Source organism: Equus asinus, unplaced genomic scaffold (genome assembly GCF_041296235.1).
Source record: "Equus asinus isolate D_3611 breed Donkey unplaced genomic scaffold, EquAss-T2T_v2 contig_800, whole genome shotgun sequence".
Taxonomy (NCBI): domain Eukaryota; kingdom Metazoa; phylum Chordata; class Mammalia; order Perissodactyla; family Equidae; genus Equus; species Equus asinus.
This window is the reverse complement of record NW_027225517.1, coordinates 135,007-150,078: the sequence shown is the minus strand read 5'-3', so window position 1 is coordinate 150,078 and position 15,072 is coordinate 135,007. Positions and strand designations below refer to the sequence as shown.

Sequence of the window (15,072 nt, the reverse complement as noted above, 5' to 3'; positions counted from 1 at the left end):
AGGTAGAAAAATCGATTTAACTTCCCTTTATTACCTTTGATATGAAACTTTTTGTATTTATGTTTATATATTTTTAATCATATTTATTTTCATCCTAATTTCTATTTATCTTATCTACTCATAAAAATGTAATTAGCTTATGCTATTATCTTACTACTGTCTATAACCTACTGATTATTCACTATCATATTTTCTAATGTTCCTAAGGCCTTATATCTGAGTAATAAATATATATACATATAAAAATGTATGTTATTTAATATATGATAAAAGCACATTTTGCTGTCATTCAGAAACTATAATTAGGCCATAGTTTTAAAACTTAAATTGCATATGTCAGGGTTGACTGAAAAACTGAGAAATTCTGTATCCCATGAATAAAGTCAAAAATAAATAATTTTACTTATATATTTTAATAGATCTGAAAAACAGTTTTGTTGAATCACAGTTTTGGTTAATTTTACTATAAAAGGTCAGTTATTTTTATTTTTTATTTTTTTTGAGGAAGATAGCCCTGAGCTAACTGCTGCCAATCCTCCTCTTTTTGCTGAGGAAGACTGGCCCTGATCTAACATCCATGCCCATCTTCCTCTACTTCATATGTGGGATGCCTACCACAGTAGGGCAGGCCACGTGGTGCCATGTCAGCACCCAGGATCTGAACCAGCGAACCCCAGGGCACCAAAGTGGAATGTGGGCACTTAACTGCTGTGCCACCGGGATGACCTCATAGGTCAGTTATTTTTAAAACAAAAAAGTAAAGCATATTGTCACAATATAATATAGTCTAATATTTAAATAGTCATGATCTCCATGTTTCTCTCAGAAGAAGTCTACTGAGAACTTATCTGTAATGTGAATTATTCATTTTATTTTTGTTAAACACTTTCAGAAACTTTGTTGAAGGTTGGTTCTTGAATTATTGTACCGTACTTACTGACTTAGTAAGAACCAAAATGTTAAGATTTGTGCTAAGACACAAGGTTAATTCATTTGACAAATATTGATTAGGGGCATACAATCTACCAGGAATTATTCAGATACTGGAATATTGAGGGTTCTGGTAAGTGTAAGTGATAGAAGCCAAGATAACTAAGAGTGTGCTGTGAACTAATCTTCCCCTCTTTCTTAAGAACCCAAAACAGACAGGTAGATAATGTCACAGAAAGTTTTATTGAAGCAAGTCTCCTCCATATCCTACTCTGAACTCATAACAACTCCTAGAAGAGGCAGGCTACCCTTTGAGGGTGGAGAAAAGATATTGTCAAACACAACTTTAAAGAAACATGCTCAGGACATTCAAATGGTCAACAGGTGCATGAAAAGACGTTTGTCATCACTAATCATCAGGGAAATGCAAATCAAAACCACAATGAGATATCACCACACCTGTTAGAATGGCTATCATCAAGAAGAGAAGAGATAACAACTGTTGGTGAAGATATGGAGAAAAGGGAACACTTGTACTCTGTTGATAGGAATGTCAATTGGTTCATTCACTAAGGAAAACAATAAAGAGATTCCTCAAAAAATTAAGAAATAGAACTAAAAGATTATCCATCAATCCTACTTCTGAATATATACCCAAAGGAGAGGAAAATAGGATATCATAAATATATATGCACTCCCATGTTTATTGCACCATTATTTGCAATAGCTGAAATATGGAATCACTGTAAGCACCCATCAATGGATGAATGGATAAAGAAGAAGTGATACACACACACACACACACACACACACACAATGCATTATTATTCTGCTATGAAAAAGAAGGAAATCCTTCCATTTGAGACAACATTGAAAGACTTTGAGTACATTATACTAAGAGAGAGAACACACACAGAGAAAGATAAACCCTATATGATATCACTTATATGTGGAATCTAAAAAAGCTAAACTTGTAAAAACAAAGAGGAAAATAGTGGATACCAGGGCCTTGGTTGTGGGGGAATATGAGAGAAGTTGTTTAAGGGTACAAATTTGCAACTAGTAGTAAATACGTCCTAGAGATCTAATGAAAAGTACAGTGACTATAGACAATAATATTGCCTTATAATATTCAAACTTAAGAGATTAGATCTTAATTATTCCAAACACATATTAGACATGATAATTATGTGATGTGATAGAGGTGCTAATTATCACTACAAATGCAATAATATCACAATATATAAACATACCAAATCAACATGTTGTAGAATTTAATTTAACACTTGTATATCAAATATATTTTGATTTAAATTTTGTTTTTATTTTGAAAACAGACACAAGCTGAATATCAAAAAACAAAAGGATAAGAAATTAATGGTGAGTTGCCCCCAATTGTAATTGTAAAATAAAAGTAAATGAAATGCAATGACATCATCATCATGGCAGAGTAAGTTATTCTCTTTGTCTTTCCTTAAGTTACAATCCATTGGAATACCATAGACCAACAGAAGATCCCCTACACAGCATCACAGGAAAAATAACAGATCCACACCTATATACAACTGAAGGCAGGTGGCCTGGACCCACAGGAGGCAATGGAACCAGAGTAGCAACACCCTCCTCCTCCCTTGGTATCAGTAATCCAGGGAACGGACCCCAGGATGGAAAGTGTAGGATCTCAAATACAATAAGAAGCAGATCAAAACCAAAGTAATCAAAGCTATACCCAATTAAGAATGGTAGTACTATCACAAGTGCCCCAGCAGAGACTTAACTCACCAAATACTGTGAATAACTACAGTAACATGGTACAAGAGAATGAGAAGGAAAACTCTCCAGAAACCAAATTTGAAGTCACAGAAGAATATAATCTAACTGAAAGAGAATTCACAATAGCTCTTCCACAGTAAATCAATGAGTTACAAGAAAACTCAGAAATATCGTTCAATGAGCTCAGGATTAAAAAAACAAACAAAAAACAAACAAATGTTGGAGATGAAGAACACAATTATGAGATTAAAAATAAGTAAGAAAGCATTAAAGATAGAGCAGAACATATGGAGGGGAGAATTAGTGACCTCAAAGATAGAAACTTAGAATTGATTCAGGTGGAGGAAGAGAGAGAATGAAGATTTTAAAAAGTGAAGAAATTCTTCAAGAAATATCTGACTCAATTAGGAAAAGTAACATAAGGATAATAGATATCCCAGGAGGAGAAGAGAGGGGAAAAGGAGAAGAGAGCTTATTCAAAAGAACAGTAGCTGAGATCTTCACAAACCTGAGGAAGTAACTGGACTTACAATTACTTGAAACCAATAGAACTCCTAATTACATCAAGGCAAAAAGATCTTAGCCAAGGCATATAATACCAAAGCTGTCAAAATTCAATGACAAAGAAAAAATATTAAGGGCCACAAGACAGACGAAAATAACCTACAAAGGAATATTTATCAGGCTTTCAGCAAATTTACAAGTAGAAATCCTACAGGCTAGGAAAGAGTGGAATGATATATAATACTGAAATACTGAAAAATACTGAAAGACAAAAACTATCTGCCAAGAATACTCTATCCAGCAAAATTATCCTTCAGATATGATAGGAAAATAAAAATTTCCCAAACAAGATCTGAGGGAGTTCATCATCACTAGGCCTATTGTAGAAGAAATGATGAAAGGGACCCTCCTACCTGAAACGAAAAGGAAAAATTATACAAAGCTTTGTGAAAAGAGATAAATAGAGAGAAAGAATCAAAATATTGCAGTTCTATATCAGAATAGGTTTGTATAAACAATTATAACACAAAAAATAAAGGGAAAGAAAGCATCAAAAAACAACTATTGATACTTCAATTTGGTCACAAACTCACAACACAGAAAAGAATAACTCATGACAAAAAAAAAACATAGGAAGGTAAGAGGAAAAGGGCTGAATCTGCATAGGCTAATAGAGATAAGAGGCTATCAGAAAAAGTACTAGCTCAATTATGAGATCTTTTATACAAATCTCATGGTAACCACAAAACAAAAAATCAGAGTCACAATTCAGAAATAAAGAGGAAACTGAGAAAAACATCACAGAAAAGCACCAAACTGAAACGGCAGAGAGAAATACAAGTAAAAAGAAACAACTTAAACATAAAACAACCAGAAAACAAAAACAAAAGATAAAATGACAGCAGTAAGCCCTCATAAAGCAATAATCCTTCTAAATGAAAATGAATTGATTCACCAATGAAAAAATGCAGAGTGGCTGGATGGATTACAAAAGAAGACCCAACAATATGGTGTCTCCAGGAAACACATCTCAGCTCTAAAGACAAACATAGACTCAGTGTGAAGGGATGGAAGATGATACGCCAAACAAATGGCAAGCAAAATAAAGTGGACAGAGTCATTCTTATATCAGACAAAACAAACATCAAGACAAAAAATATAACAAAAGACAAAGATTGGGATAATATAATGATAAAAGGGACATTCCACCAAGAATACATAACACTTATTAACATAAATGCACTTAACGAAGGAGCACCAAAGTACATAAAGCAACTGCTAACAGTCTGAAAGGGAGAACTTGACAGCAACACAGTAATGGTAGAGGATCTTAACACTCCACTTATTTCATTGGATAGGTCATCCAGACAGAAAGTCAACAAGGAAACAATGGCCTCAAATGAAACTCTAGGTCATATGGACTTAATAGATTTATATAGAACATCCCATTCAAAAACAGCAGAATACACATTTTTCTCAAGTGCATATGGAATATTCTCAAAGATAGACCATATGTTGGAAAACAAAGCAAGCCTCAGTGACTTTAAGAAGAATTAAATTGTATCAAAAGACTTTTCTGACGACAATGCTATGAAATTAGAAATCAAGTACAAAAAAGGCCAGAAGTCACAAATATGTGGAAACAAGCAACATGCTACTGAATAACTGTTGAATCAATGAAGAAATCAAAAAATACCTCAGGAGAAATGACAGTAAAACACAGTGTACCAAACCTTATGGGATGCTGTGAAAGCAATACTAAGAGGGAAGTTTACATAACTACAAGCTTATTTCAAGAAACATGAAAAATATAAAATAAATAATTTCAAACTATACCTAAAAGAACTAGGAAACGAACAAATGAAACCCAAAGTCAGTAGAAGGAAGGAAATAATAAAAATCAGAGCAGAAATAAATGAAATAGAGACTAAAAAATCAATAGAAAGGATCAATGAAACTAAGATCTGGTTCTTGGAAAAGTTAAACAGAATTAATAAACCCTTATCCAGACTCAGTAAGGAAAATAGACAGAAGGCTCAAATAAATAAAATCAGAAATAAAAGTGGAGAAATTCCAATGGACACCACAGAAATACAGATTATAAGAGAATACTATGAAAAGCTGTATGCCCACAAAACTGGGTAATCTAGAAGAAAGGAATATATTCTTAGAAACATGCAGCCTCCTAAAACTGAATAAAGAAGAAATAGAGAATCTGAATAGAGCAATCACAAATAAAGAGATTGAAACAGTAATAAAAAATCTCCCAAGGAACAAAAGTCCAAGACAAGGAAGTTTTACTGGTGAATTCTACCAAACATTGAAACAAGATTTAATACCTATCCTCAAACTCTTCCAAAAACTTGAAGAAGACAGGCTGTATCCTAGCTCATTTTATGAGGCCAAAATTATTCTGATTCCAAAATCAGACAAGGAAAACGAAAAAGGGAACATTACAGGCCAATATTGCTGATGAACATAGATGCAAATCTCCTGAACAAATGTTAGCAAATCAAATACAACAATACATTGGAAGGATCATACACCACTATCAAGTGAGATTTATTCCAGGGACACAGGGATGGGTCAACATCTGAAAATCAATTAATGTGATACACCATATAAACAAAGAAGAACAAGAATCACATGATCATCTCAGTAGATGCAGAGATAGCATTTGACAAGATTCAAAATACATTTATAATAAAAAAAAACTATGAATAAAATGGGTATAGAAGGAAAATAACTCAACATACTAAAGGCCATATATGACATACCCATAGCTAGCACCATAGTTAATGGTGAAAAACTCAAAGCTATTTCTCAGAGGACAGTAACAGGAAAAGGATGTGCACTCTTGCCACTCATTCAACATATTAATGGAAGTTTTGGCCAGAGCAATTAGGTAAGAAAAAATAATAAAAAACGTCCAAATTGGAGAGCAAGGTGCAAAACTGTCATTATTTGCTGATGACATAAATCAATATATAGAAAATCCTAGCAAATCCACCAAGAATCTATAAAAAACAATCAACAAATACAATAAAGTTGCAGGGCAAAACATCAACATAGAAAAATCAGTCACATTTCAATATGCTAACAGTGAACTGTCAGAAAGAAAAATCAAGACTACAATAGCAATAAAATATCTAGGAATAAATTTAACCCAGGAAGTAAAAGACCAATACGCTGAAAACTATAAGACATTATTGAAAGAAATCAAAGAAGATATAAAGAAATGGAAAGATATTCCATGTACTTTCAGTGGAAGAGTAAACATAGTAAAAATATCCATATTACCTAAAGCAATCTACAAATTCATTGCAATTCCAATCAGAAACCCAATGACACTCCTCATGGGAATAGAGTAAATAATCCTAAAATCTATATTGAACAAGAAAGGACCCTAAATAGCCAATGCAATCGTAAGAAAAAAGAACAAAGTCAGAAGTATCACACTCACTGAATTCAAAATGTATTGCAAAGCTAGTAATCAAAAGAGCATGGTATTGGCACAAAAACAGATACACAGATCAATGGAAGAGAATTGAGGGCCCAGAAATAAAACCACACAACTATGGACAGCTAATCTTCAACAAAGGAGTAAAGAATGTGCAATGGAGAACATAAAGTCTCTTCAATGAATTGCATTGGAAAAGCTGGACAACAAAATGCAAAGGAATGTAAGCAGGCCATCATATTACACCATATCCAAACATTAACTCAAAATGGATTAAAGGCTTCAATACAAGACCTAAAACCATAAAAGTCCTAGAGGAAAATATAGGCAGTAAGCTCTTTGAAATCGGTATTAGCAGTGCCTTTTTGAATACCATGTCTACTCAGGCAAAGGAGACAAAAGCAAGAATAAACAGATGGGACTGATCAGACTGAAAAACTGCATTGCAAAGAAATTACCAACAAAAGGAAAATATAACTCACCAACTGGGAGAAAATATTTGCAAATCATGTATGAGACAAGAGGGTAATATGCAAAATATATAAAAGAACGCATACAACTCAACAACAAAAATACAAACAAGCTAATCAAATAATGTGCAGAGGATATGAACGGACATTTTTTTCAAAGAGGATATATGGATGACCAACAGGTATATGAAATGATGTTCAATATCACTAATCATAAGGGAAATGCAAATCAAAACTACAATAAGATATCACCTTACTCCTGTCAGACTATCTATAATTACCAAGACAAAAATAACAAATGTTGGAGAGGATGTGGAGAAAAGGGAACCTCATACATTGCGAGTGGAAATGCAAACTGGTACAGTCATTATGGAAAACAGTATAGAGATTTCTCAAATAATTAAAAATAGAAATACCATATGATCCAACTAGTCCAATCCCGGGTATATATCCAAAGAACATAAGAACACTAATTCAAAAAGATATATGCACCCATATGTTCATTGCAGCATTATACACAAAAGCCAAGACATAGAAGCAACCTAAGTGCCCATGAGTGGATGAATGGATAAAGAAGATGCAGCATATATACACAATGGAACACTACTCAGCTATTAAAGAAGATGAAATTTTACCATTTGCGACAAGATGGATGGACCTTGACTATATCATGTAAGCAAAAAGTCAGACAGAGAAAGTCAAATATCATAAGGTTTCACTCATAAGTGGAAGATGCAAGCAGTAACAACAATAAACAAACACAGGGAAATACAGATTAGATCAGCTGTTACCAAAGGGGATGGGTTGTGGGGCAAGGGGTGAAAAGAGTAAAAGGGCACATGAGTACAATGACAAATGGTAACTATTCTTTGGGGGGTGAACATGATGTAGTCTACATATAATTTGAAATGTAATGATGTATACCTGAAATTGATATAATGTTCTAAATCAGCATTACCTCAAAAAAAATATAAATAACAAGCCAAAAATAAGAATTCAATGAAACTCTAAGAATAATATGTAAATGTAATGACATGTTTTGTACCAGTTTGTTCAAGTCAGAGCAATCTCGAAAGTCAACATTCAGTGTTGCTACACATCTTTTTTTTAACCTGACCACAACTTTCTCTCCTACTTCACACAGCAAAAACTGTTCAGAGTTGAGAACCTTGCTTGTACCACCATCTATCTCCTTTCCTGGCCCTTGAAGTTTGCTGGAAATATCAGCATTAGAGTAACACAAACCATTCTACTTCATCTATAATATCACCCCAAAAAACCATAAATCTCTAAGACATAAAATGTTGAACAAAATGATAGGAAAGAAAGTATATCAATTTTCCATATTTGCTCTTTGTCTTTGCAATACTGAATATTCAGTAATTCTGTTATTATGACGAGCTGTCACATGTATTCTCACACCAAATAGTTTCAGATGTTTGAGATATGAAAAATGATTTGGTAGTGTGATCCCATTGGCTATGTGAACCAAGGGTAAATTTTCCAGATTGGATGGGGGAGAAAAAGGGAGAGTTGAGTCCCACAATATCAGAAATTGCTATTGGCTGTGACATGGATTTTGAATATCATCTCCCATCAGAAATCCCCACTGGACACTATGTGCAAAAAATTAACTCATCAGATTCATAAATAAACGGCATTGAAGGGACAAGATCCTTCCATTCCTTTTATGATTCAAATCACCTCCTCCTTCCTTAGACTATAGGTGGTATAGACTAGGATGTAATCAAAAATTTATTAGATGATTAGCATTGAAAGAGGCCTTAGACAAACACTAGCTAGGTAAGATTGGTCTTTGCAGTAGGCACAACCAGACCAATTGCACAGGATTGTTTCTGTCCAAAGTCACATCCTTGCTCTTTGTTCCTTCCTATTCTGGTCAGAAACACAAAACAAACATTGGTCACTTCTGTGTCTTAGTCATGCTGCTGCATCAAAATATTTGAGTGACAAAGTTTCTATATCCAAGAGGACCTCTGTCTGTTACCTTTCCTTTCATGTCAGAGTCCTGCAATTGGGCAGGGTTCAATCTCAGAAACTAAAGGAAGCAACAAGTTTTTAAACCTGATGTTTCATAAATGATGGAAAGATTGATATATAAATAAATGATCAATCTACTCCTCATGTAAGCTGATGTTCATGAACTTCTAGGACTTAAAGATATTGTGTTTGCATGGCATTGAGTCACCTATTGGTCCATTTTGGCATATTATTTGTGTCAAATTAAGTCTTCTTTTTCCAAAGGCAGTATGAATTTTGTTATAGTGCATTCTTGTGCATATTATTGTGGGTTAAGGTGATTCTGATAGGATAAATATGTCAAAAATCTCATAATCTGTGACCTCAGCAACCTCTTCAAGGCGTCTTTGATTTCTTTGTTCCTCAGACTATAAATCAAGGGATTCAACATGGGAATCACCACAGTGTAGAAGACTGATGCAAATCTGTCAAAGCTGGAGGAACCGCCAGAGCTGGAACTCAAGTAGACGAAGATACTTGAGGAATAGAAGAGGGTCACTGCTGTCAGGTGAGAAGCACAGGTGTTGAAAGCCTTGGACCTGCCTTTAGCTGAAGTGATCTTCATAATGGAGATGACAATACAGCCATAAGATATCATGATAATTGAGACATTTATTATCCCAAAGATCACTATTAATACCGCAGTCATGAGTTGTACAAAGAAAGTGTCAGTGCAGGACAGGACTAACAGTTGTGGCATGTCACAGAAGAAGTGGTTGATGACATTAGGCCCACAGAATTGGACCTGAAGCATGGCACACAATTGGGATATAGAACCAGAGAATCCTGCCATATAGGACCCAAGCACCATTTGAACACACAGAGTGGGTGACATGATGGATGAATAGAGAAGTGGGTTACAAATGGCAGCATATCGATCATAAGCCATGGCTGTCATGAGACAAGACTCACTCAGTCCCATGGTTGAAAAGATGAAGTATTGAACAGCACAACCCACAAGGGTGATGGTTTGCTGCTCCTGGAAAAAGTTGGAGAGCATCTTGGGGACTGTGGAGGTCACGTAGCAGATATCAATGAAGGACAGATTATGGAGGAAGAAGTACATGGGTGTGTGGAGATGGAAATCCATCCTTATTAAGATGATGAGACACAGGTTCCAAATCAGAGTCATAATGTACACCAACAGGAATACAACGAAGAGCACTGCTCTGATTCTGGGGAAATCTGAGAATCCCAAGAGGAGGAAATGGGTGATAGCTGTAATATTTCCTCCTTGAGTCATTGGCTTGGTGCTCCTAAAATGAGAAAAGAGTCAAAAGAATGCATTACTGACTCACGTGAAATGACAACATTATAATTCTCACATCTGCCATTTTCTTCCCTTCACTGAGCACTGAAAAATGGAAAACGCTTTACCGTCCTAGAAGAAAGACTACAGTTTCCATCTAATTGTCAAATAGGACCTTCTCAGTGTTTCACGTTCCCAATTACCTGATGAGGTCTCAGAAAAATTAAAAGACATATTTTAAAAATATTAAATATTTATTAAATTAAATATTTAATATAGGACCCCAGAACCATCTGAACACACAGAGTGGGTGACATGATGGATGAATAGAGAAGTGGGTTACAAATGGCAGCATATCAATCATAAACCATGGCTGTCATGAAACAAGACTCACTCAGTCCCACATTTGGAAGGGTGAAGTATTGAACAGCACAACCCACAAGGGTGATAGTTTGCTACTCCTGGAAGAAGTTGGAGAGTATCTTGGGGGCTGTGAAGGTCACGTAGCAGATATCAATGAAGGACACATTATGGAGGAAGAAGTACATGGGTATGTGGAGATGAAATATTAAATATCTTAAAAATTTTCTAAAAAGCAATAGAAGCTCTATGATTATATGAGAGAGATCATTGTAAAACTGTAAGAATTTATAGGAATTTTGAAAATTCAATACATAACTGCTGCTTAATAATAGTGAGGTAAAACTGTCATCATTCCAGAATAAACTTGAAATAGCTCTTCTCTCCAAGATCTCATCTAGGTAGATTTTTAAAATTTTCTTCTTTTACACATAAGAAAAATTACACTGTTTATAATAACTTCTCAAACTTTTTACAAATATATTTAACACAACACCTTCAACATGGCCTGGAAAATTATATCATAATTTATAATCCTGATATTTTCTTGGGGGATAGCATGTATGCCCAATAAAGTTATGAAGTAAGTCCTCTTAGGGAAGTCTTCATATGAACTATTCCTAAGGGAGGCTGGTACAAATATTAGCCCCAACTACTGTATCAATTGTAGGATATTTTGCATCTTAGGAAACAGCATAGTACTGTGGTTAAGGGTTCAGACTTTAGAGTTTTTATTCTGAATGACGTCATCAAGATGGCAAAATAGGTCATTCACTTTGTCACTCTTGCCAGAAAAAACTAGCAACTACTCGTAACAACACATCATTTTGAAAATCCTAGAACACGGGGATGAGGCTGAAATATCCCCATGGGCCACAGAGAATGAGAAGAATCCTGTTAGAAAGTTAGAGGAACAGCTACACTCTGACTCCATGGTCCCTCCCCCTGCCAGCACTGATACCAAAGCCAGATAAGGACATTAGAAGAAAAGAAAACTGCAGGTCAATGTCCTTGACCTGTTGAATACAGATTCTAAATTTTCAAAAAAAAATCCTAACAAACAGAATTCAGCAGCATACTAAAAGGATCATACTCCACTATCAAGTAGGATTCATTCTGAGGATGCACAGATGGTTTAGTATACAAAAATTAACAAAAGTGATAGTCACGTTAATAAAATGAAATATAAAAATCATATAATTCTCCATAGATGCACAAAAAGCATTTGACAAAATTCAACATACATTCCTGATAAAAATTCTCAATAAATTAGGCATAAAAGGAACTAAATTGAACTTCATAAAGGCCATATTTAACAAAGTGACATCTAACATCATACTCAATGGTAAATGGTTGTAAGATTTTTTTCTAAGACCAGGAAGAAGACAAAGATGGCCATTCTCTTCATTCCTAAAACATGACAATAAGTCCTAGCCAACACAATAAAGTCAAAATAATAATAATAGTAAAGCCTCATAAATGGAAATAAAAGATTGAAATTGTGTCTATTTGCAGATGACATGATTTTACGTATAGAAAATCCTAAAATCTTCACTAAAAACTGTTAGATCTAATCAAATAATTCACTAAAGTCCTGGGATACAAAATAAGCATTCTATATACTAACACAAATTGTCTGAAAAAGACATAAAAAACCAATCCCATTTACAATAGCATCAAAAACAATAAGATGTGTAGAAAAAAATTAAACAGGAAGGTGAAAGATCTCTTCACTGAATACTATAAGTCACTGACCAAAGAAATTGAAAAAGGTGCAAGTAAATTGAAAAGTATCCCATGTACATGGATTGGAAGAATTAATATTATTAAAAAGTCTATGCTACACAAATCTGCCAATAGACTCAATGCAATCTCTATCAAAATTCCAATGGCATTTTTCACAGAAATAGAACAAACAATCCTAAAATCCCTGTAGAACCACAAAAGACTTTGTATAGACAAAGCAATCCTGAGAAAGAAGAATAAAGCTGGCAAATGTTTCAAACTATGTTACAAAGCCATAGAAATAAAAACAGTATGCCACTGGCATAGAAACAGACACAAAGACCAATGGAACAGGATCAAGACCCCAGAAATAAAACTGTGTGTATATGGTCAACTAACATTTGACAAGAGAGCCTAAAATACTCAATGGAAAAAAACAGTTTCTTCAATAAACGATGATGGGAAAATTGGATATTCACATGCAAAAGAATGAAACTAGACCCTGATCTTACATCACTCACAAAAATAAACTCAAAATGAATGAAGACTTAAGTGTAAGACCTGTAATCATAAGACTCCTTGAGGAAAACATAGGGAAAAAACTTCTGAACATGGATTGGAAATGATGTTTTGGATATCACACCTAAAGCACAAGCGAAATTAAATAATTAAATAAATAAATACATAAGATGGATTATATCAAACTAACAGGCTTCTGCACAGCAAAGAAAATGATAAGCAAAATGAAAAGGTAACCAACAGAATAGCAGAAAATATTAGCACATCACATCTCTGATAAGGAGTTAATATCTAAAATATATAGGAACACATACAACTCCGTAGCAAGAAAATACATAATCCAATTCAAATTTTTCATAGGACCTGAATAGATATTTTTCCAAAGAAGACATATAAAATGCCAACAGGTACATAAATATGTGCTCAACATCATAATCATCAGGGAATTGCAAATCAAAATCGCAGTGAGATACCAACTCACAACTGTTAGAATGGCTATAATCAAAAAGGAGACAACAACTCCTGGCCAGAATGTGGAGAAAAGGGAAACGTGCACTGCTATGAGAATTTAAATTGGTATAGTGACTATGGAAAACAGTATAGAGTTTTTTCAAAAAATTAAAAATAGACCTACCATATGATCCAGCAATTCCATATCTTGGAGATATATATATATATATATACAAAGGAAATGGTATCACTGCCCCTAAAACAAACCTGATCCCAATGTTCATTGCAGGATTATTTATTATAGCCAGAGTATTGAAACAATCTAAGCAACCACCAACAGATAAATGGATAAAAAGTCAAATATATTTATAAATATAAATAACACATGTATAAATAACATAAATAATAGGATGTATCATAAAGGAATATTGTTCAGGCATAAAAAAGAAGGATATCCTGGAATTTGTGACAATATGGATAGACCATCAGGATATTATGCTAAGTAAGATCAATCAGACAGAGAAAGGCAAGCACATTATGGTCTCACTGTATGTGGAATCTAAAACGAAACAAACTCATAGAAACAAAGATCAGATTTGTGGTGGCCAGAGGCAAGGAGTGGAAGGTAGGGGAATTGGGTGAAGGTGGTCAGAAAGTAAAACATTTCCAGTTATAAGGTAAATAAGATCTGTGAATATAATGTACAGCATGATGAGTATAGTTAACAATACTGTATCATATATTTAAAAGTTGCTAAGAGACTAGATCTCAAAAGTTCTCATCACAAGGAAGAATACTGTAATTATGTGAGGTGATGAAGATTAATCTTACTGTGGTAATCATTTTATTATATATATATATAGTAAATTATGTTGTACACCTTGAACTTATACAATGTTGTATATCAACCGTATGTCAATACAAATGGAAAAAAATAATTTTAGTTTTGATACTCTCTCATGCTCTGAACTTACCCTGGTGGTTTTAACACACTAGAAATGATTTACTCATAACAAAGTGAGGACAAGAGCCCCTTAACTGTAAGGTTAATGGGAGGGTTTTATGAGGAAATTCATGACACTGCTCAGCACACAATCCAGGACACATTAATTGTTCAATAGATGTTGGCTATTACTATCATTGATTACTTACAGATAACTATGAATGACAGCTGTACCTGTAAAAAGGAATGCCAGGGGTGCTAGAATTTATGGGTTAACTTGGGGAAATTCCTGAGACATCATCAGCTCTGTAGACAGCTAGGCATCATTACTTCTGGGCAGGTGTAGATTCAGACCTAGCATCCAGACAAATCAAACCACCTGAAGTCGTAAAGACACAAATCACAGAAATGATCTTCTGTTTAGTTTGCTTCAGTTCATGCACACTTGAGTCAACAGATAACCAGCATCAAGCTATGATGAGCATTGATGTCGAGAAAGAGTCAAAGCAACTGTTTCAATTCCCAAATACAACAAAAGTATATTTCATATGTTTGTTGATACATTCAGTGTGTTATAGCTCACTAATAGATTCATAGCAGATAACAACAACTGGCTATGTTCCATATCCAAAGTGATCTTCCTTGAGTT

The 15,072-nt window shown here is 34.3% G+C and overlaps 1 protein-coding gene across 1 annotated transcript; it reads right to left on the bottom strand.

Moving 5' to 3' along the window:
- Positions 1–9,439: 9,439 nt before the first annotated feature.
- Positions 9,440–10,420, bottom strand: LOC139044301 (olfactory receptor 5AN1-like). Its single transcript, XM_070503730.1, has one exon. The coding sequence runs from the start codon at positions 10,418–10,420 to the stop codon at positions 9,440–9,442; it is 981 nt and encodes a 326-aa protein (XP_070359831.1).
- Between the last annotated feature and the right edge of the window lie 4,652 nt (positions 10,421–15,072).

Coding starts and splice junctions, on each gene's coding strand:
- LOC139044301 (XM_070503730.1), bottom strand. CDS start 10,420: ATGACTCAAGGAGGAAATATTACAGCTATCACCCATTTCCTCCTCTTG.